This window comes from Phocoena sinus, chromosome 2, assembly GCF_008692025.1.
Source record: "Phocoena sinus isolate mPhoSin1 chromosome 2, mPhoSin1.pri, whole genome shotgun sequence".
NCBI classification, from domain to species: domain Eukaryota; kingdom Metazoa; phylum Chordata; class Mammalia; order Artiodactyla; family Phocoenidae; genus Phocoena; species Phocoena sinus.
In genome coordinates this window covers 117,800,856-117,822,874 of record NC_045764.1, presented here as the reverse complement: position 1 = coordinate 117,822,874, position 22,019 = coordinate 117,800,856, and the positions used below count along the sequence as shown (strand labels likewise).

The 22,019-nt window shown below is 37.3% G+C and overlaps 1 protein-coding gene across 2 annotated transcripts; it reads right to left on the bottom strand.

Annotated features, from left to right (window-relative positions):
- Positions 1 to 14,889: 14,889 nt before the first annotated feature.
- On the bottom strand, positions 14,890 to 21,968 carry PNN (pinin, desmosome associated protein). Of its 2 annotated transcripts, none has more exons than XM_032624829.1 (9): positions 21,767 to 21,968; positions 21,033 to 21,104; positions 20,567 to 20,635; positions 20,136 to 20,208; positions 19,926 to 20,020; positions 19,687 to 19,762; positions 18,397 to 18,552; positions 18,181 to 18,319; positions 14,890 to 17,448 (listed from the first exon to the last, which is right to left on the bottom strand). In XM_032624829.1, exons 1-9 carry the CDS (start codon positions 21,877 to 21,879, stop codon positions 15,974 to 15,976), a joined length of 2,268 nt encoding a protein of 755 aa, XP_032480720.1. In that variant the 5' UTR covers positions 21,880 to 21,968; the 3' UTR covers positions 14,890 to 15,973. The 2 variants fall into 2 exon arrangements, with proteins under 2 accessions (XP_032480720.1, XP_032480721.1); XM_032624830.1 differs by having other exon boundaries at positions 20,106 to 20,208; positions 21,767 to 21,919.
- Between the last annotated feature and the right edge of the window lie 51 nt (positions 21,969 to 22,019).

The following is a 22,019-nucleotide window of genomic DNA, read 5'->3' as shown; positions in this document are numbered from 1 at the left end:
TTGAATCCATGGATGCAGAACCTGTGAATACGGAGTGCTGACTGTATACTCAACAAAGGATTCATTTCCAGAGTATATACAGAACTTGTAAAATCAAGAAAAGAAAGTCCCCAAAGAGGATATCCAAAAGGTTTAAAAAAAATAGGAAAACATACTCAACCACAACAGCCATCTAGAAAATGCAAATTAAAACCACAATGAGATACCACTACGCACCAACCACAATGGCTAAAGTTAGAAGACTGACAATACCAAATGTTAGCAGGTATATGGAGCAATGGGAACTTTTATATACTGCTCGTGATACAATGTCTTCAAAGAACTGTTAGGTGTTACCTACTAAAGTGTGTGCTCTGTGTGTGTGTGTGTGTGTGTGCACACATATTTGTGTATAACTTACAACCTAGCAATTTCATTCCTAAGTATATATCTGTGCACATGTTTACCAAAAGACAAGAAAGTTCTATAGCAGAATTACTTGTAAAACCCCCAAATTGAAAAGAATCTCAATATCCACATACTGGTGATAGTTATCTACAGTGACATACAAGAATATGAATGAGTCACAGGAACATAATGTTGGGCAAAAGAAGTCAAACACAAAAAAATATATACATTATGATTTTATTTATGTGAAGATTAAAAAACAGGAGAAAAAATAATAATGTTTAGGATACATTCATCACTTTTAAAATGATGAAGGAAATCAAGAAAGCAATTACCAGAAAGTCAAAATAGTGGTGTTAAAAGATAAACTGAGGAACATCAAAATTTTGAAAAGTGTATTTGAGCAAACATTGATTCCAATAAGAGCAACACCAAACTGAAAATGGTTCGGTGCGCTCCTGTCAGGAGTTAGGGGAAAGGCTTTTTTTATAGGTCAGATAGGAAACAAAGCAAGGAAATTATTTGATTGGCTATAGCTTGAGCAATTGCCTTATTTGGGAAGGCCTAGTTGGCTGTTTGTGACTGGTTGTTCTTAGATTTCAATTTCTTCCTTCAATGCATTTATGGGACTCTGCCTGAGGTTTCAGTTTGCTTTCTTAGGCTGACAAGCATTAGGGCCACTGTCTAATGACTTCTTTATTACTTTAACAGTGGTTACTTCTGAGGGTGGGAGAGGGAGGGAGAAATCATTGGAAGGGGATATGAGAGGGGCTTCTTGGGTCCTGGCAATGTTGTAGTTTACCTGGGTGATTGCATAGGTGTTAGCACTGTGATAATTCATTAAGTTGAATATGGTCTGTTTTGTATACTTTTCTGTGTGCTCTTCACAATGAAAGAGTAATCTATTTATCCACGTATGAGTCAGGTAGCTAGGAATAAGTCTTACGAAAGATGAATAAGACGTTTTTGGGAAAGGCATTAAAGGAAATTTGAATAAATGGAGATATGCCAATTTCATAGTTTGGAATACTCAATATTGTAAAGGTGTCGATGTTTCTCAAATTAATCTGTAGCAGTGCTGTCCAATAGAAACATAATGTGAACCACAATTGTAATCAAATTTAATTTTGTTAATTAGCCATATTAACAAAAAGAGACAGGTAAAATTAATTTTAATAATGTATTTTACTTAATCCAATATATCCAAAATATTATTTTAAAATGTAATCAGTATGAAAATTATTAATGAAATATTTTATTCTTTTTGTCATATTAAGTCTTTGGAATCTGGTGTGTATCTCATGCTTACAGCACATCTCAATTCAGACTAGTCACCACCTCAAGTGCTCAACAACCACAGGGACAGCATAGATCTATCTAGACAATGCAATCTGAATCAAAGTCCCAACAGATTACCTTGTGGCATTTAACAAGCTGAACTTAAAATTATATGGCAGTTCAAAAGCCAAAAATAGCCAAGTACCTACTGTAAAAGAAGATGCAGATGTTTCCCTACCAGATATCATTTATTAAAAAGATTAAGTAATTAAATCGGTGTAGTACTGGTTACAGACAGAGACAAATAGACTCAGGGAACTGAATAGAGCCAACAAAAAGACCCAATTAAAAAGGTCTTTCAATAAATGGTGCTGGGGTAACTGATAATCCATTTGTTTAAAAAAAGAAAAAAGGAAAGAAACTGGATTCCTTATACCATACTTAAAATTCAAACTTAAGGATTTAAAGACTTAAATGTGAAATGCAAATATAAAAAGCTCTGAGAATGAAGTATAGGCAAGTATGTACACAAATTCAGGGCAGGAAATGACTTCTTAAGATGTAAATGATTTATAGCTTTGACATATTAAAATTAAGAACTTCTGGGAGAAAATATTTGTGATGAACATAGCCAACAAAGGACTAGTGTCTGGAATATATATGCAACTCCTACTACTAAAGACAAACAAACAAACACACAATCCAACAGAAAAAGGGGCAAGAAATAGGCACTTCATAAAAGTTCAAATTGCCAAGCAAAAGCATATGAAAATATGCTTGAATGCTTTACAAGATACTAATAAAAAAGTAAAAAGCAGAGTAACAGGAACATCCATGCATTGATGGTTGAAATGTAAATGGACACAATCACATTGGAAATCAGTTTGGCACTATCTAGTAAAGGGGAACATATCTAATAACCTAACAATGTCACTCCTAGGTTACTTACCCTAGAGAAACTCTTGCACCTATGCAGCAAGAGATATACAATATTTATAAACAATATTTTTTGTAACAGCCACAAACTGGAAAGAACTCAAAGGATCATCACCATAAATAAAAAGAATATATTATTTCTATGTAATGGAACACTATACAGCGATGGAAAGGATTAACTACAACAGATGATTCTTAGGAACATAATTAAATGAAACAAGCAAGTCACAAACAAGTACAGTATGGTTTCATTTATAGAAAATACAAAGTCAGGCAAAATTAAGTGATTTTATTTTTAAATTATTTATTTTTGGCTGTGTTGGGTCTTTGTTGCTGTGCACGGGCTTTCTCTAGTTGCAGTGAGCAGGGGCTACTCTTCGTTGTGGTGCATGGGCTTCTCATTGTCATGGTTCCTCTTGTTGTGGAGCACGGGCTCTAGGTGCACAGTCTTCAGTAGTTGTGGCACATGGGCTCAGTAGTTGTGGCTTGTGGGGTCTAGAGCTCAGGCTCAGTAGTTGTGGCACATGGGCTTAGTTGCTCTGCAGCATGTGGGATCTTTCTGGGCCAGGGCTCGAACCCCTGTCCCCTGCAATGGCAGGTGGATTCTTAACCACTGCGCCACCAGGGAAGCCCTGATATTTTAAAGATACATTTTTAGGGATGCCATGCATAGGTTTTATAAATTTTATTTATTTTTAAAATAAATTTATTTATTTTGGCTGTGTTGGGTCTTCATCGCTGTGCACGTGCTTTTTCTCTAGTTGCGGCAAGCAGGGGCTACTCTTCGTTGTGGTGCGCGGGCTTCTCATTGCAGTGGCTTCTCTTGCTGCGGAGCACGGGCTCTAGGTGCATGGGCTTCAGTAGTTGTGGCTCGTGGGCTCTAGAGCACAGGCTCAGTAATTGTGGTGCACAGGCTTAGTTGCTCCGCAGCATGAGGGATCTTCCCAGACCAGGACTTGAACCCGTGTCCCCTGCACTGGCAGGCAGATTCTTAACCACTGCACTACCAGGGAAGCCCACAGGCTTTAAAATTATAAAGAAAAGCAATGATTATCACAAGTCAGAATAATGACACTCCTTGGGTGGAGGACCCAATAAAGAAAGGATGGACATAAAAAATGTTGCTAAACCATGGTCGATGTTCTGTATCTTAATTCATGTGGTAGTGACATGGATGCTCACCATATTCACACTTCCATAGTTATATTTCACAGTGTATTAACATAAAATAAAAATATCATATTAAATTTTTAAACCCTGGATAAAGTGAGTGATAAAGAGTATCTCAGAGTGTTGGTTTGTTTAGTGGACAGTTTTTCAAGGTGTTATAATCTAAATCAACAAATGCAAGGAAAAACTGAATGTTTTAGTGCATATGAAAAGATTGCGCCTGTAAAAATGAAGTCTGCATTTGGAATGAAGAGTCAACTTTCCTCTAGGGTCATTTAAAACTGTTAGTTCATTTAATATGTGAAGGAAATCACACTGCTGAGAAACTACAAGAAAATGATAAAAAAAATTACAGCATGTGAACTTATATTAAAGGAATATCATCATCAGTCATCTTTCTTCTTTCAGAAAGTTCTTTCAGGATTTCCCAGATTAGAGTGAAAGAAACCAGCAGGTCAAAATTTCTTTCAATAGTTAACACTTGTCTTCTCACCAGAAGGATACACTTATTGAACAGCTGCATGAGAACCACACACTGTAATATTGCGTTGGCCAGTAATATTACAAAAAGTTCATTTGGGTTTTCCTGTAACATCTTATGGAAAAACCCGAACTTTTTCCATATGTTCATTTTCAAAAATGAACTTTTTGGCCAACCCAATATATTTTTAGCTTTTTTTTCTTTTAAAGTTCTGTCTCTTCATTTATAACATTTGTTGGTAAGATAGGAAGAAATTACCAGGGAGTAAATTGCTATTGGGTGAACCTATCACACACATTTTGTCCCAAAATTGATAACTTTTCATTGTAATTGATAAATGTTAAAAAGGAAACTTTTTGCTTTGTGCTCATCCTATGTTCCATTTGGGGGCATTTTTTTTTTTTTCTCTTCTACAAATAGGAGGTATTCTGGAGAATAAATTTAAGCAGCACTGGCATAGAATGTAGTTTGTTAAGATCTTTCACTTGAAACACTATATTCCTACTCTAGTACATTCTTTTACCTCTTCCTGATAAATAAAAACTACAGTAACAGAAAAAGGGGGTAACTAGAAGAAAAATTTTTTTATTGAAGAACATACAAATTTACATTTTAAAATACGAATTTTATTTTATTTATTCCTAATCTAAAACCTAACTTAAAAACTTCTAATAGCTTTACATTTAAATGAGAAAATAATTCCACAGTCAAATCAATTTAGAACACAAAATTAATTTGAGTTGCTAAGGAATTTCTCAAAGTCTTTAATATGCTGATATACATTATAAATCTCTAAGGAAGGGATACACAGCTGTAATTTCCTAAACTTATTTAACCAAACCTTTTGTAGTTTTAAAACTGAGGTTACTTTGAAAACTCATGTAGTATAAACTCCATAGGCTGTTTGGACATTCTGGACCACCTACACTATAACCTCAAACCTTTCCAAACCAAAACCAACTAAATATGATCTATTAATTGTGCCTAAAACACTGTGTGTTGCTAACATACGTTTTCCTGACTCCCTCAGAGCCAATGAATATTTGCTTTGTATATATATATATATATATATATATATATATATATATACAATATATATATATATATATAGTCTTTGCACTGGCACTTGGAGCCATTTGACCTTGCATACCTTGGCTGGAAACATAAAATGCCATTTCCAGGTTTAGCTCATATCCTTAGGATTCCTAAGTTTTCCACATTCTGAAGATATATAGAGATTTTCCTTGGCTTACAACAAGGTTACATCCTGATAAACCCATTGTAAATTGAAAATATCATAAGTCAAAAATGCATTTAATACAGCTAACCTATCAAACATCATAGTTTAGCCTCGCCTACCTTACACGTGCTCAGAACTCTTACATTAGCTTACAGTTGGACCAACTCCTCTAACACAAAGTTTATTTTATAATAAAGTGTTGAATATCTCATATAATTTATTGAATACTGTACTGAAATTGAAAAACAGAAGCGTTGTATGGGTATAGAATGGTTGTAAGTATATTTGCTGTTTACCCTCATGATCTCAAGTCTGACAGGGAGCTGTGGCTCGGGCCACTGCCCAGCATCACGAGAGTATCCCACAACATATTATTAGCCTGGGAAATTATCAAAATTTAAAGTACAGTTTGGAAGTAAAAATTCGAAGTACAGTTTCTACTGAATCCTACATACTGCTTTCCCACCACAGTAAAGTCAAAAAATCATTAAATCGAACCTCGTAAGTCAGGGACCACCTGTACAACTTTTTTTTTCTTGTACCACCTATCTCCCAGTTAATTTCTTCCAAAAGGAAAAAAAATCTTAGACTTTTCCAAAAATTGCTCAGCATACAATAATATTTCTCATTGTAAGTACTTTTGTTCCTTAAATGAACACTGTTATCACCTCAAAGGAAACTGATTCCATGATGTAACCATTAGAGTCTTAGTTTTGCTAAGTATTCTTGCGGGAAGATTGTGAAAAATCTGTAGAAGCTAAACCACAGTGCATTGTAAACGTCTGAATCTTGACTATTCTCTAGGAAGCAGTGAGGTCTATGTGAATGCGCTCCATTTCCAGCACCAGGTGTTGAATAGATGCTCAATAAATGTAGAAAGACTATTATTAGTCCTTAAGAGAGTAAAAGAAATCAGCTTAAAGTTCTTCTCTTAGTAATGAAAGGCAAGGACTACCACTCAATCTCTAATGCCCCAAATGTCTTCCCTTTACTTAATAAATAGGCTTTCAGGGACTTCCCTGGCGTTCCAGTGGTTGGGACTCCACGCTCCCAATGCAGGGGGCACAGGTTCGATCCCTGGTCGGGGAACTAGGATTCCGTATGCCGCATGGCATGGCCATAAATAAATAAAGATAAAGAGATAAATAAAGAAACAGGCTTTCAATAAATGTTTCCTAAATTGAATAACTCAAAAGACAAACTGAGATTGTTAACATTGATATGTTGAGAGACTAACTTGTTTGGGTTGATTTAGAAGTAGTAATGCACTTCCCTAGTGGCGCAGTGGTTAAGAATCTGTCTGCCAATGCAGGGGGCATGGGTTCGATCCCTGGTCCGGGAAGATCCCCTATGCCTCGGAGCAACAAAGCCCATGCACCACAACTACTGAGCATGCACTCTAGAGCCCACGAGCCACAACTACTGAAGCCTGTGTGCTCTAGGGCCCACATGCCGCAACTACTGAGCCCACATGCTGCAACTACTAAGCCCATGTGCTGAAACTACTGAAGCCCAACACAGCCAAAAATAATAATAATAAAAGTAGTAATAATTTATAAGCATCGTTGAGATGGTTTTAAGTATAACAAAGGTACAGAAAAGTGCACAAGTCGTAAGTATACAGTTCAGTGGATTCCCACAAATATAACCATTACCCAGGTGAAGAAAGAACTTTACCAGCAACTTAGAAGTTTCCTTCAAGCCCCCTTTCAATCTTTAACCTCTCTATTCTCCCTGAAGACAGCACTATCCTGATTTATAACACCATAATTTCTAAAACCATAGATTAGTTTTTGAAATTTGTGTCAATGGGATATTGGATTGGCCAAAAAGTTCATTCGGTTTTTCTGTAAGATGTTATGGAAAAACTCGAACAAACTTTTTGGCCACCTCAATGACATGTATTTTTCCCTGGCTTCTTTTGCTCAGTATTGTAGTTGTAGGAGGTATCATGTCGATGATGTAGCTGTGGTTCATTTATTTTAATTGCTGAACAGCATTCCATGGTATGAATATGCCACAATTTGTTTATTCCACTGTTGAGAGAATTTGGGTTTTTACAGATTGAGCCATCTATAAATAACACTGCTAGAGACATTATGTACATCTGTTGGTGAAGAGTGCATACTTTTCTATTGGATTTATACCTAGTGATAAAATTGCTTGGATATAGGATATGCAGAAAAATGTACTTCAGCAGATATTGCCAGCTTTCTAAGGTGGTTTTACAAATTTACTTTCTCACCAGCAATATACGAAATTTCTCTTTGCTCCATAACCTTACCAACAATTGGCATTGTCACTCTTTAATTTTAGCTGTTGTGGTGAGCATCTATTTCTGGACTCTATTTCATTTGTCTGTTTTATACTTTCACTAGTATCACAGTCTTAGTTACTTTAGTTTATAAAATAAGTCTTCACTTTGTTTTTCGTCAAGGATTTAGTTCTGTACATTTTCTATTTCCATATACATTTTAGAGACACTTGTCAATTCTTCTACACCCCACCTCTCCCTTCCCACACACACTTGTGGAATCTATACTGGAATTGCACTGAATCTATAGATCAACTGGATGGAAACTGACATTTTTATAATAGTATTTTAATGATTGAATCTGGTACATTCTTTCACTTAATTCTTCTAAAATCTCTCTCAATAATCTTTTATAGTTATGTGTAGTTTTTTTTTCCTGTCCAATTTTCCTACCATTTATTTTTTCTTCTTGCCTTATTGCACTAGAGTTGTCTATTCAGCAAAATATTGAATAAAGGCAGAGAGAGTGATTATCCTGTTTTGTTCCTAATCTCAAGGGGAAAGTGCTCAACATTTTACCATTGTGTATCATTTTTATACATTGCTTGATTTGATCTTTCAATAGTTTAAGGTTTTACATTTATGTTTGTGAATGAATTGCACTGTAATTTTCCCTTTCTTCTAATATTCTTGTGTCATATTGCTATCAGGGTTATATAGGCCTCATTAAATGAGCTAAGAAATGTTCCCTCTTCTGCTCTCTGGAAGGGTTTGTGTAAAATTGATAGATCCACTGATGAAATAATTGGGGCCTGGAATTGTTTCCTCTGCTCCCTGTTTCCTCCTCCCCTCAGGGGGAAAGTTCTGAATTATCTTCAAAGGAGCAAAAATAAGGCCATCATTTGACTTCTCAACAGAAACAATGACAACAGAAGACAATAAAACAATGTCTTCACAGTACAGAAAGAAAATACCCACCAACCTAGACTTCTACACTGAGCGAATAAATCCTTCAAAAATGAAGATGAAATAAAGGAATTTTAGGATAAATAAAAACAGAGAACTCATCACTGCAAGACCCACATTAAAGGAAATACTAAAGCATGTTTAGGCAGAAGGAAAATGATCCCGGATAAAAACTTGAAGGTGCAGGAAGGTATAAAAAGCAATGGAAAATGTAAATGAATACTGAAAGTATGAATCCATAACAACGTGTTGTGAGGCTTAAAAAATATATAGACAAACTATATAAAAAATTAGCATATAAATGGAGTAAAATTTTCTAAGGGTCTTACATCATGCATGGATGCATGTTGTAAGTTCTAAGAAAACCTCTTAAGAAACAGTAAAAGAATGTACCAATAGAGGGGGATAATAAAATATTAACAATTATTCATTCAGTTCAAAAGAAGTCAAGAAAGAAAAAGAAACATAAGAATAGGCAAGAAAAATAGAAGGCAATTAGTAAAATGGTGAGATTTAAATCTAAATATGTCAACAATTAAACTTAGGCAGACTGCTCCAAATAAAAGACAAAGGTTACCATATTGGTTTTAAAAAAATATCTTGCTTATAAAACACATCTGTAATATAAGGATCATGGAAAGCTTGAAAGTAAAAGTGTGGAAAAGAAATTATGCCAACACTATCCCAAATAAAGCTGGAGTAGCTATACCAGTATCAGGTATAGTAGACTTTAAGACAAAAATATTGTTAGAAACAGAGACGTGAAAATTCTAAAAGGGTCAATTCACAAAGAAGATGAAGCAATTTTAAATTTATATGCACTACATCAGCCTCAAAAATACATAAAATAAAACTGAAAGGAGAAAGACAAATCCATGAACTTAGTGGGAAATTATAACATGCCTCTTGTAACTGATAGTCAATAAAGAAGCAATAAGGATATAAAAGATTTAAGCAATACAACCAATAAAAAGGACCTAATTGACACAAACTGCAAATAGCTACAGAATCAATACTTTGTTCAAGGCCATATATAATAGTTACCAAACTAATCACATGCAAGGCCTAACATAATAGCAATTCTCAACAAAATTTAAACAATTGAAATTATACAGAATATGCTCTTTAACGGCAGTGGAATTAAACTACAATCAGGGGACTTCCCAAGTGGTCCAGTGGTTAAGACTCTGTGCTTCCACTGCAGGGGGCATGGGTTTGATCCCTGGTCAGGGAACTAAAGATCCCACAGGCCACGCAATACAGCCATAAATAAATAAACTACAAATCAATAATAAAAAGGTAACTAGAAAATTCCCATACATTTGGAATTTGTATTTGGTTCTTCAGAAGTTTTACCATGCTCAAGTGGTTTTATTTATCCCACTTGAGGTTCAAGACTATGGCCTTATTGTGTTCCTTCAGTTGTGCAAGATCCTCAGCCATTATTCACTGACCATCTCTGATCTACCGTTAAATTTGGCCACTGAATTCTTAATTTCAAAGTGTTTCTCAGTTCTAGAATTTCCATTTGGCTCTTTTTTAAAACTAGTTTTCCATTCTCTGTTTAATTTCTATTCCTTGTATATATTAAAGTTATTTTTAAAAAGTCCAGGATTGATAACACCATTATCAGGATTCCCTTTGGCTCTGTCATCTTTGTATCTGTTGTCTTTCGACTACAAGGTCTTATCTCCTTTTCTTCTTAGTTATGTTTGATCATATACGAAAAATTGCATGCAAACTTGAAACACTGGTGATGTCATCTTCATACAAAATTTAACTTTGCTCCTGCAAATCCCAGATAACAATCCAACAGGTTCATTCAGTCCCTTTGAAGACTGGTCTATTTCTGGTTCATCTTATTCCTAGAGTATAGCACTTTGGGGTTCCAACCCAAAGCCTGCGGTGTGGGAGGCTTAAAAGGGCTCCCCTTTTTAATGGCTGTTGAACTCAAAATTTTGTCTGCCTGGCACCTTGATTCTGTACAAAGATCTGTTTTCAGCATCTTGGCAGCCTCTTCCATAACAGGATCTAGGGGAAAAATAACCCCGAACACCAGGCACCTGTTTGGGTTTCCTCCTTTCTCAGATTTTGGCCCTATAATTCTATAGTACCTTAATGGTTTTCTGAAGGTTTCAGATTTTCATATCTATACTTCTACACACACACACACACACACACACACCACAGCTTTTCTAGTTCTCAGTGGGAGGATTGGTCCAATTTAACTACCTTAACTGGAAGTGATACATATCTCCAACTCTCTTCAATCATCTTACCCCCATCACTCTCCTGAAACTACTTTTTTTAAAAAAAGTTATGTTATTCAAGTATAGTTGATTTAGGGACTTCCCTGGTGGCGCAGTGGTTAAGAATATGCTTGCCAATGAAGGCGACATGGGTTCAATCCCTGGTCCAGGAAGATCCCACATGCCGCGGAGCAACTAAGCCCATGGGCCACAACTAATGAGCCTGTGTGCCAAAACTACTGAAGCCTGCGTGCCTAGAGCCCATGCTCCACAACAAAAGAAGCCACTGCAATGAGAAGCCCGCACACCGCAATGAAGAGTAGCCCCTGCTCGCTACAACTAAAGCCCATGCACAGCAATGAAGACCCAATGCAGCCAAAAATAAATATTTTTTTAAATTATAAGTACAGTTGATTTACAATTGTGTTAATTTTTGCTGTTCAGCAGTGCTTCAGTTATACGTATATATACACTTGCATATTCTTTTCCATTATAGTTTATCACAAGACATTGAATATAGTTCCCTGTGCTATACAGTAGGACCTTGTTTATGAAACTTTTTCTGAAGGTCAGTAATGACCTGTTGCTAAATTCAGTGATTCTTACTCTTCATTTTCATTAACCCATCAGCATCACTTCACATTATATACTGCTGCCTCCTTGAAACACTTCCTTCCCTTCCCTTCAAAAACACCACTCTCTTCTATTTCCTTATTTCTCTGGCTTCTGCTCTTTTGCTGGTTCCTCTTCAGCTCCCCATCCTCTTAAAAGCAGAAGTGCCCAGGGCTGTCATTACAACTCTTTATACTTACTCCTTCATGATCTTACCACTGATACACTTAGAACTCTCAAATTTACATTTCCAGTAAAGTGCCTCCTGAAACTAAATATGTCTAGTTTCTTCTACTTCGCATCTTCACTTCGATGTCTAATAGGAATCTCAAACTAAGCCCTTGACCCACTCACCTTCACTATCCTCAAACCTGTTCGTTTATCCTGGTCTTTCCCATTTCAGCTAATGGCAATTCACTTCTAGCTGCTCAGGTAAAATCTTTAGTCATCCCTGACTTCTCACACAACATAGTCCACCAGAAGATTCCTTGGGGACTATCTTAATATATCCAGAATCTGATAACCACTTCTACTGCTACCACCCCGGCCTAAGTTACTACATTTTGCCTAATTATTGCAATAGCTCCTTAACTATTTGTTTCTGCTCTTGGTCCCATTTAGTCTTTCCTCAGCACAGCCCAGAGTAGTACTGTTAAATTCTATCATTTAACTCCCCTGTTCAAAACCCTCTAATGGGGAATTCTCTGGTGGCAAGAGTGGATAGGAGTTTGTCTGCCAATGCAGGGGACACGGGTTTGATCCATGGTCCAGGAGGATCCCGCATGCCATGGAGCAACTAAGCCTGTGCACAACTACTGAGTCTGCGCTCTAGAGCCCGTGAGCAACAACTACTGAAGCCCATGCACCTAGAGCCCGTGCTCCACAATAAGAGAAGCCACTGCAATGAGAAGCCCCTGCACCGCAAAGAAGACTAGTCCCCCGCTCGCCACAACTAGAGAAAGCCCACATGCAGCAGTGAAGATCCAACGCAGCCAAAAATAAATAAAATTAAAATAACAAAAAACAAAAACAACCTCTAATGACTTGCCATAAATAAAAGCAAAAGGACTTAAAATTGCCTGTAAGGCCCTGTACAAGCTGGGCCTATTATCTCTCTTAACTACTGTACTTTTCTCTCTGCTTACTCTGTTCCAGGCACATCTCCTTGGCTCCAGCCAATGGCTCAGTTCATTGTTTCAAAGCATTATCTGGATGTGATGGAAGAGGCAGCTTAAGTTGGAAAGACAATCAGAGATCAAATCACACAAACCACATGAATGGCCCATCAGTTTATTCATGATATTGCCTATATCGCACAAGGCCCTATCCTAGGTATTTGAATTACAGCAATGGGATTAAAAAAGAAATCACTCTCATGGAGCTTGAATTCTAGTGGGAAGTACACAATGAATCAAAGTACAATATAGCTACATAATGCTGTGCTATGAAAGCAAATAAGGCAAGGAAAGGGGACAGCGAGGGGAAGTGTTATAAATTTAAATAGGGTACTGAAATGGCAATGGGAAGCAGAGTTGTAGGCATCTGAACATCATGCCAAGCGAGAAGAGAATAGTGTAAGAAATTTTCAGATACTTGAGGTTTATTTTTGCCAACCTGCAATGTTCCCCACTGATTTCTTAGAGAAAGAAAGTCCAACCATGTAAATAGGCTACAGGTTTTCTGGGCTAAGCGCTTTTACAGCAGTATCTCAAGGGAAACTAGTTAAGACTTTTATTCAATGATTTCAAAAAAGATTTTTTAAAAATTCATGTTAAGAAATTAAACCCCAAAACATTTTAGTGACTTGTTATTCTGAGGGCATTGGCCCACATTACTATGCCATGTAATCATTTCTTTGTTAACTCATTAGTTTACAAACGCATTCAATTGCTACTTTAGTGGGTTTTGCTTGGCCCAAATTACTAGAGTATTCATGTGTATAGTTAACAGAGGTCTAGACAGTGCATAGACAAGCCCTAGCCTGGATACAGCTCATTGAAGATCATACTATTTTCTAATTTCTGTGGCCACACCAACCTTGGAATCTCAGAGCAAATGAAGTGTTTCCTAAGCAGCCTCTTAAATGTCTCTAATTAACAGAGCTCCAAACTAATTTCAGTCCTTAGTCACTAGCTGTATCCCTATTCAGCTTCTAAATTTTCCATAAAAATAATTTCTAACAGGACCCCTGTATGTCTTTTTCTCCTAAGAAAGTTTCATTACTTTTAAATTCTAACATTCCTTGTATCTTCGCAAGGAACCAATTACACGATTCTCTGAACATACATTCCTTAAAATATCATTTCCGTTGGCTGGTGGGAAGCAGCAGCACAGCACAGAGAGATCGGCTCCGTGCTTTGCGATAACCTAGAGGGGTGGGACAGAGAGGAAGGGAGGGAGGCTCAAGAGGGAGAGGATATGGGGACATGTGTATGCATATGGCTGATTTGCTTTGTTGTGCAACAGAAACTAACAGTATTGTGAAGCAGTTATACTCCAATAAAGATTTTTAAAAAAAACCGGATCATTTCCAAAGATAAAGCAAAACTCAATTTTAAAAATGAAACTTTCCAATTTATAAATGCATACCACTAAAGTCAGTAAAATTCAAGTTATTAGAATTTTTTCTATATACTTCATCAGCAGAGCTTAACTAAAATAACTGAAAATTGTTCTGCATATTCCGAAGATGTTTTCCTTTTTTCTCCTCAAGCATTATAAGCCCAAAATAGTCTTTTGTATAAGCATCATGACAACTGTTGACATTTTCTGGATAAAAATGAACAAAACTTAATTTGTACAAGATCTTAACACATACAATTATTTTAGATTCATCAAATAAGGACTTTTTAAAAAAGAACCAGGTTTTACAGTCATCCCTTTTAAGTGTTTAACAACCTTTTCCCCATAATTGCACACAGGAAAATAAAATTTGTTACTGCATGCTGGAAAGTATTAAAATTCCTGGGTGAAGTGACCCTTGATATAAACAACTGGCCCAGGGATGCAGGTAGCTAGCTCTGCAGCCTGAGAACTTGTACTCCTTTACTATTTAATAATTGCTCCAAGAAAGGATTTTTAAAAAAGATTTCTTTTAACATGTTCACTTACATTTGTACAATGCTGAAAATGTATGTTGACATTTTTACTCTTACCGTTTACTTGTCAAGGGAAGGCATAATGAATATTCAAAGTCAAGCCTAAAGCTGTAGTCACAACGTTAAATTATGAACTCGAAAAAGGCCGTTTGCAATTTAAGTGCTCTCTTGTACAAAGCATCAAAAAGTTAAATACAAGTACTAGTCTTAAGCAGTCACACAAGTCTAAGCCACATTTATTTGCACATGTATAGTAATGGGCAACAGATACTCCAAATTCATACAAATTTATAAAACAACAAAGGTAATAATCATTTGGTACCACTTGCGTGTTATCTTGCTTACAGATTCAAGTGTAGATGAACTTCCTTCATTTTGTAAACTTTCATACAATACTTACTAAAACAAAAATTCTTGAAAACACATTGGCATGTTTCAGTTACGGCCAACACAAAAGTTAAGACAAGACCACAAACTCAAAATCCAAGCTTAGAATATACTTTTCTACCTCTCTCCCCTAGAAAGTGACTTTTTTTCTTTAATAGATGTATATGCTATATCACACAAGTAACCAAGGAGACAAAAAATGATGCTCCCATAATTGTAAAGAAAACTCCAACCAAATCATACTGTTTTAAGTTATCTACCAAAAATATGGTTTAAGTATGAGAAATGGGGAAATGCTTAGATTAAAATAACAAGGGAAATTAGAAAAAAATGGTGATTTTAAGGAGAACAAACTATGTTCCCAACAAATCTGCAAAGATCTGACTTTGACAACTCAAAATAATTGTCTAAGGCAAATAAATGTGAGGAAACCTTCAAAAACATTCTAATCACGTTCAATATCTAGTGATAAAAGCTGAAAATGATATCAAGAGAATACTTATTATACAAGCGTCAACAAGGACATCCCAAAACTAATGAAAGAAATGCACATTTATTTCTACAAAAGCAATGTATGATACAGAAGGGAACAGACTTAAAGATTTACCTATTAAAATATACAGATTCTTACTGAAGAGTATAGGACATTTAAAAAAGATGACAAGGGATGTTAATTTTTTTATTATTATTGTTTTTACATATTTTGGAACCTCACATAATTTTGATAAATAACTCTTACAAAATTATGCAAAAGTACAAGAATGTCTGGTAAACAAACAGTCTGTATTTTCCAAAAAAATTTTTACAACATGCAATTCTTAAGGCAGCATTCTCCTTACAAGGAAAGGTAATCCTTTTACTCATCAAGAAATCTTCTGCTGCAAAGAATAGGCTAAGAAAGCCTGGTTTCTTCCATTAACGCCTTTTGTCTTTCCTGTCTGATTTTCGGTCTCTTTCACTTCTTGAAGATCTTTTGCCTGATCGACTACTCTCTGATATAGACCTCTTTCTGTCAGATCGGGAATTCTTATCCTTTGATCCTTTTGTATCTCTACTACTACCTCCTTTTGAAGATTTGTGACTTCTTTCTAGTCCTGAAGCATCCCTTCGCTTCCGATCCACACTCCTTCTGTGCTTTCTATCTCTGTTATGTCCCCGTCCCCTACTCCGACTTCTACTCTCACTACTACTAGTAGTGCTGCTGCTACTGTCTCTACTGCTGCTGCCACTTGTACTGGAGCTGCTACTGGAACTACTTCGACTACTGCTACTGCCACTGCTGGAACTGCTTCCGCTGCTGCTACTGGTTGAACTGCTACTAGAACTACTACTGCTACTGCTTCGACTTCTACTCTTGCTGGTTTTATTTCTAGCTCGACCTCTACTTCTGCTCCTCGTTTTGGTTTTGCTCTTGCTCTCTGAATGTACTGTCAAGACTGGTTCTACTATCACCTCAGTGAGTTTTACAGATTCTACAGGAAACTCCTTCCTCTCAGGTGGTAAATGCCCTTGCTCCTGAATAACCTGAGGTGGTGGCTGTGAAACAGCTAGTGGCAAAGTCTCAGGCTGAGAGAGAGGCTGGGGCTGGAGTACTGGCTGGGGGTGGGAGTGGGAGTGGGAGTGGGAGTGGGAATGAGAGTGGGAGTGGGAGTGGGAGTGGGGCTGGGGCTGGGGCTGGGGCTGGGGCTGGGGCTGAGGCTGAGGCTGAGGCAGGGATTGAGGCTGAGGCAGGGATTGAGGCTGAGGCAGGGATTGAGGCTGAGCCACAGGCTCAGGCTGGGGCTCAGATTCTTTTTCTTCCTTTTCCTCAGGCTCATTTTCGATTTCTAGAACACTAGCATTCTCTTTTGCAGGAGAAAGAGATTTACATTCTTTATCTGGCTCAACTTCAAATTCCATCTCTGGCTCCAATTCCTTGCTAGTTTCATTTTCTGAAGGTTCTATGCTTTCAACTTGGTTGATTTCCATTACCTCCTGCTCAGCAATTACATTTTTGACACTCTCGACCATCTCCAGCACATCCATAACTTCTTCAGGCTGACTATCCTGCTGCTTCTCACTTTCCCTTACCTCAGTTTCCTCCTCCAGCTTAACTTCCATTTCCTGCTTCTGTTCCTCCTCCTCCTGTTCTTTCTCTGCATCACTATGAACTACACCTATTTCCTTTTCCTCTTCCTCTCCTGCTTCCTCTATTTCTACATCATTGTGCTGATTACCTGTCTCCTCCAACTCTTCCTCTCGCTGAGCCACCTTACCCTCTTCTTGTTCCGACTTCTGTTCTTCATTACGCACCACTTGATGCTCTTTTTCCTTCATTGATTGTCTTCTAGGCCTAGCCTCCATTTTATTTATTTGTTCTGCAAATTCGATGCGTCTACCTTCAAATAAAGCTAAAGGATAAAAATTTACACATGTAAAATATACTATGATTTAGAAAATTCAAAATCACAATTTGACACCTGGTCACAAATGGTTATCGAGCTTATCTAAATGTCTTTTTTGTAAAGAGACGACAAAAGACTGATTACAGCATGTAATTACAAACTGATATAAGATGACAAAAGCAAAGATCCACTGGAAACCTATACACTAAGAAATTAGCAAAACCACACCACATTATCTGATGGAAAAACAGGATAATCTTTTGCTATTTTACTTCATACTAAATGAAGAAAATAAAGCTTCTTTCAAACAATCAGTTTGATGGTATCATATCATGCATTAATTTTTTTGATCCCAAGGAGACACAAATCATCTAATCACCATCTTAGTAGTGTCTACCCTTCCATGTGTGCTTCCTCTATGGACTACATCAATGTTGACTTTTTCTTGATTCATCAGCATTTTTATCTGGCTACTAAGAGTATCAAGCAAAAGAGAAAGCTCACTCAAATGCTTAAGAAATAAACATGCATTAAGCACCATCACCTAATATCCAAGTTTCCAGTTAATATCTATCATGAAACAAATGCTCCTCTACTCCAAACACATCAGCATCTTAGAATATCTTTCTAAAAAGTTAACTATTGAATCACAGATGTCACAGGAAACAAACATGTATGTATTTGTGTGTTACCTTACCCATTAAGGAAATTTCAAGGGACCTCTTCATTTATACTTACCATTCATTTTTCTCTGTGACTCTTCTATTAGTTTTTGGGTAGCTGGACACATTCTTCCAGGAATATAGAACAAATGGGGCTTTGTTTTAGTTCTTATATATTTAATTATCTTGGCATTATGCTCATTCCATTCTTCTTGCTAAAGAAAAGGTAAAAAGGTCAGCGCTTTTGTCAACATGAAGGATTACCAATCTTAGAATTTCAAAATATACTCACCAGCTGCGCAAGCTCAACCTTCTGTTCCAAAAGCCGCAGTTCTGTCTGTTTAGCACGCCTCTCTTCAAACAGTTCTCTCCTCTCATTTTCAACCTGCTTTCTTTCTTCTTCTGCCTGCACTTCAAGTTTCTGTTCAATTTCCTGGCGTCTCTTTTGCTAAAGATAAACAATAATCTTTGAAAGCTTATTATACATCCTGATTATGTGAAGTATCACAATTTTACTGTTGTCTGCAAACATGTTTCACATCTGCAATTCAGGACACCAGCTAATTCAAACTTGGCGTTTGAGGTGGACTGCAATTTCCCTTCCAGGAAATGGGGACTGAAGCCTTTTCATGTATAAATCTAAAGTTTAAAGCCATTAGCTATAATATCAGTAAGTGTTTTATTCCAACATAATTTATGAAAGAACCTTACCTAAAAGTTAACCTGAAAAAGAAGAGTACTGTCTTTATAGGTTATCTTCAGTTATTCTTTCCAAAGCAAAGAATTTGAGACAAGTGATGTCCTAGTGAACAAAGTAACTAACAAACTAGTCAACTGTTTTTAAAAATCTACGAAAAAAAATCTACATTCTTCAAACGTTGATGCTTTAAGTTTTTATATTTTCTAATAAAGTTAACATATGAAAGATGAAATAAAATAACTGAATTGTTATCTTTCACTACAGTTCTCCCGAGAAGCAACATGTTTGTGTTCAACTCTAAGGACACAATTTTGTAGCTTTAGTAAAACAAAAACTTCCAGGAAAATGACACAGTTAAATAAACTCTGGAGGGCAGGGAATATAATTTATGCTGTTGCTTCTGGAGTGCCTCTGAGTGTGTAAGTCTTAGAAATTATAATTATTTAATAAATTATGATGATTAGTAAGTTCAACTTCCTGTTTGAAAGAAAGCACTCTAAGGCCTAAAGAAATGAACAGACATGTCCAAGACCACAAAATGAGATTGTTATAGAGCTGAAACCAGAATCCAGGTTCTCCTGAATCAGACTAGGCTCTTTGAACCACAAAGCAAAGTTCACTAAGTTACTTTAACAGCACCTCAAAAAGAACCAGTCAACAGTATAACAACTTGAGAAAGTTTTAAACGTTTCTGCTTGGCTTCATTTTAGGCTAGCAATTAAATCTTTTTCTTCTCTCTTTTTTTTTTCCTTAGGAAATATTAGTAACGTGCTTTATGAAGTTTACAGTTAAATCTTGAGAACTTTTCAGTGTTTAAGAAATATGTCATCAACTACTTTGATAGCTTAAATAAAGGAAGCAAAGGAAAAATTGCATAAATACCCTTTCGGTAGCAACAGTGGATTCTTGTTTAAATTTCTGAAGGGTGCCCATCAACAAGCCAAATATTCGTCGGTTCCTAAAGAACAGAAAAAAAATCCAATTACAAAAGGTTCCACTTCATTTAAGCCTGCCATTTCCTAAAAGAAGCATAGCATAGACACTTGAACAATTCCTTAAATTTTCTTAAAATTGCATTATTTGACAAGAGTTGTTTTCCTCCAGAAAGATACTTAAGATACCTTTGCTTTCCCTTTTCATCCATATTTTGATCCTGGATAAGGTCTCTCCGTGTGCGCTCTTTGGAGGTAGCTACAACTGAAGACTGCAAAGCTGGCTACAGGAGAAAAGAAACTTCAGTTATTTAACTAGCATACAGTGGCACTCCTTTAAATGTACTAAGGTGAAAATACTATATTCACCCTCTATGAAGTTCTTTTAATCTCAATTACCTTCTTAACATCATCGTCCTCTGGGTCGCTTTCTTGGCGTGATTCTCTCCGAGTCCGACGCTCCCCGCCCAGCCTGACAAAGGAAAATGAATTTAAAAGGACCAATTCAAACTCTGATCTCCTATACCTCTCAAGCTGGTTAAGTTTTTGTAGTACAAGTCAGAAAAGTAACCCAAATTATTTTCTCAATATTATTCTTCTCATGACCTTTACTTTGGTAAAGTTTCTGTTATTGTTAGTGAAGAATTGAGTTTTGAGGGATACTGGCTGTCTCAGTTCAAATACCAAGGAAACAGACTCAGGGTAAGTGCTATACTACTCAATTCTAATACAACTTAATTCAACAATATTTATTAAAATTTTATATTTGTATGCTACCTCAGAAAATGGAACATACAACTACGCCTTCAGAAACTTGTCCTCTAACATACCTACTGACTGCCCCTTCAAGGTCTCTCTGTTTGGCTGGGGGTCCTCCTCCAATATCTGAGAATCCACGCCTGCAAAAAAAAAAGGCCAACATAAAGTAAAGCACTTGGAATTTGAGAAAAATGGTATTTCCATTTAAGGAAGATAATTTAGTTGCAATTAAAAAAAAGACTTCCAGTTAAAGTAACCTTAAATTGGCATTTACTTCAAGATGCTTTTGTAGCATTTCTTTTAAAACTATGAGAATAAGTTAAGTGTGCACATAACTGGTATAGTTACTATATTCTTCAATGTCTAGTTTTGAATGCAAATGAAATTCCAGGATAACTCTACAGAAAGCTACAGCTGATCACAGCTTCAAACAAACCAAACATTTCTAACATTGGTTCGACCAAGAAATTTGTTTAAACCGTTTCGTTAATTTAGTGTAGTAAGTAGCAATGAGTTAAAATCCTAATGAAATCTTACCTCAGCAATAAACTACCACGTCCTCTACCTCCACCAGGACCAGAAAGGGCCAGCAATCTGGCTTGGATGGGCCTACAAGATATTTACAAATCAGTACAAAAATCGTTTCTTATAGCACCAAATACTTTAACGGGTGCGGTTCATCATCAAAAATTAACCAGAAAAGTTCGAAGATGATGGTTTCAAAACCCACGTGTTTGAAACAGGACACTAAGCACTTTGCTAACTTCCTGATTTTTTTCCAAGACCAGTATCACAGAAATTATATTTACCTCGATGCCACTACACATTAACAAGCTTGAATCAGGTCCGGATTTCGCCAACCCAAAGGAAGTTGCACGTGGGCAAGAGCCGGGGGGCGAGGCGGCCGGACCGCGTCCCGGAAGCGTCTCCGGGCCAGCCCCGAATCGGGTGGCCCCGGGAGAAGGAAGGCTTTGTGCTGCAGTTCCGGGCCTGCAGGGCCGAGGGCGGGAATCGGCAGTCTGGGCCTTCCCGCAGGTGGGGAAGCCATCCTGGCGCACCCAGGCCCCGCTCTCCTTCCTCACGCACCTGAGCTCCAGGACTTACGGTGGGAGCCCTGGAAATTCCCACCTCACCGAGGACGGGGTTCCACGGCTGCCCCGGTAACAGGCCTCGATGTTCGAGTCCTCTCAGGACTGTCCGCCCTCCCCGCCCCAACTCACCCCGGCTTCGTGGCTGCCTCTCGGAGCCGGCATTTCCCATCCGCCCCTCACCTCACGTCATTCGGATCCCGCCCGGTGAGCTTGCGAATATTCTCATCCACATTCTTTAAGCTCTCTTTGGCCTTTTCTAGCTGCTCCTGCAAAGTTCTCACTGCGACCGCCATCTTCTCCCTGCAGCAGGCTCCGAGACTGCTCTCCAGGCCACGCCTGCTTGTGTCGCGCCGCGAGACGCGAGAAGACTGACTGCTGGACTCAGCCAATGGAGAGAGGAGTTGTATTTCGGCCTCAACCACTCAGCAACCGG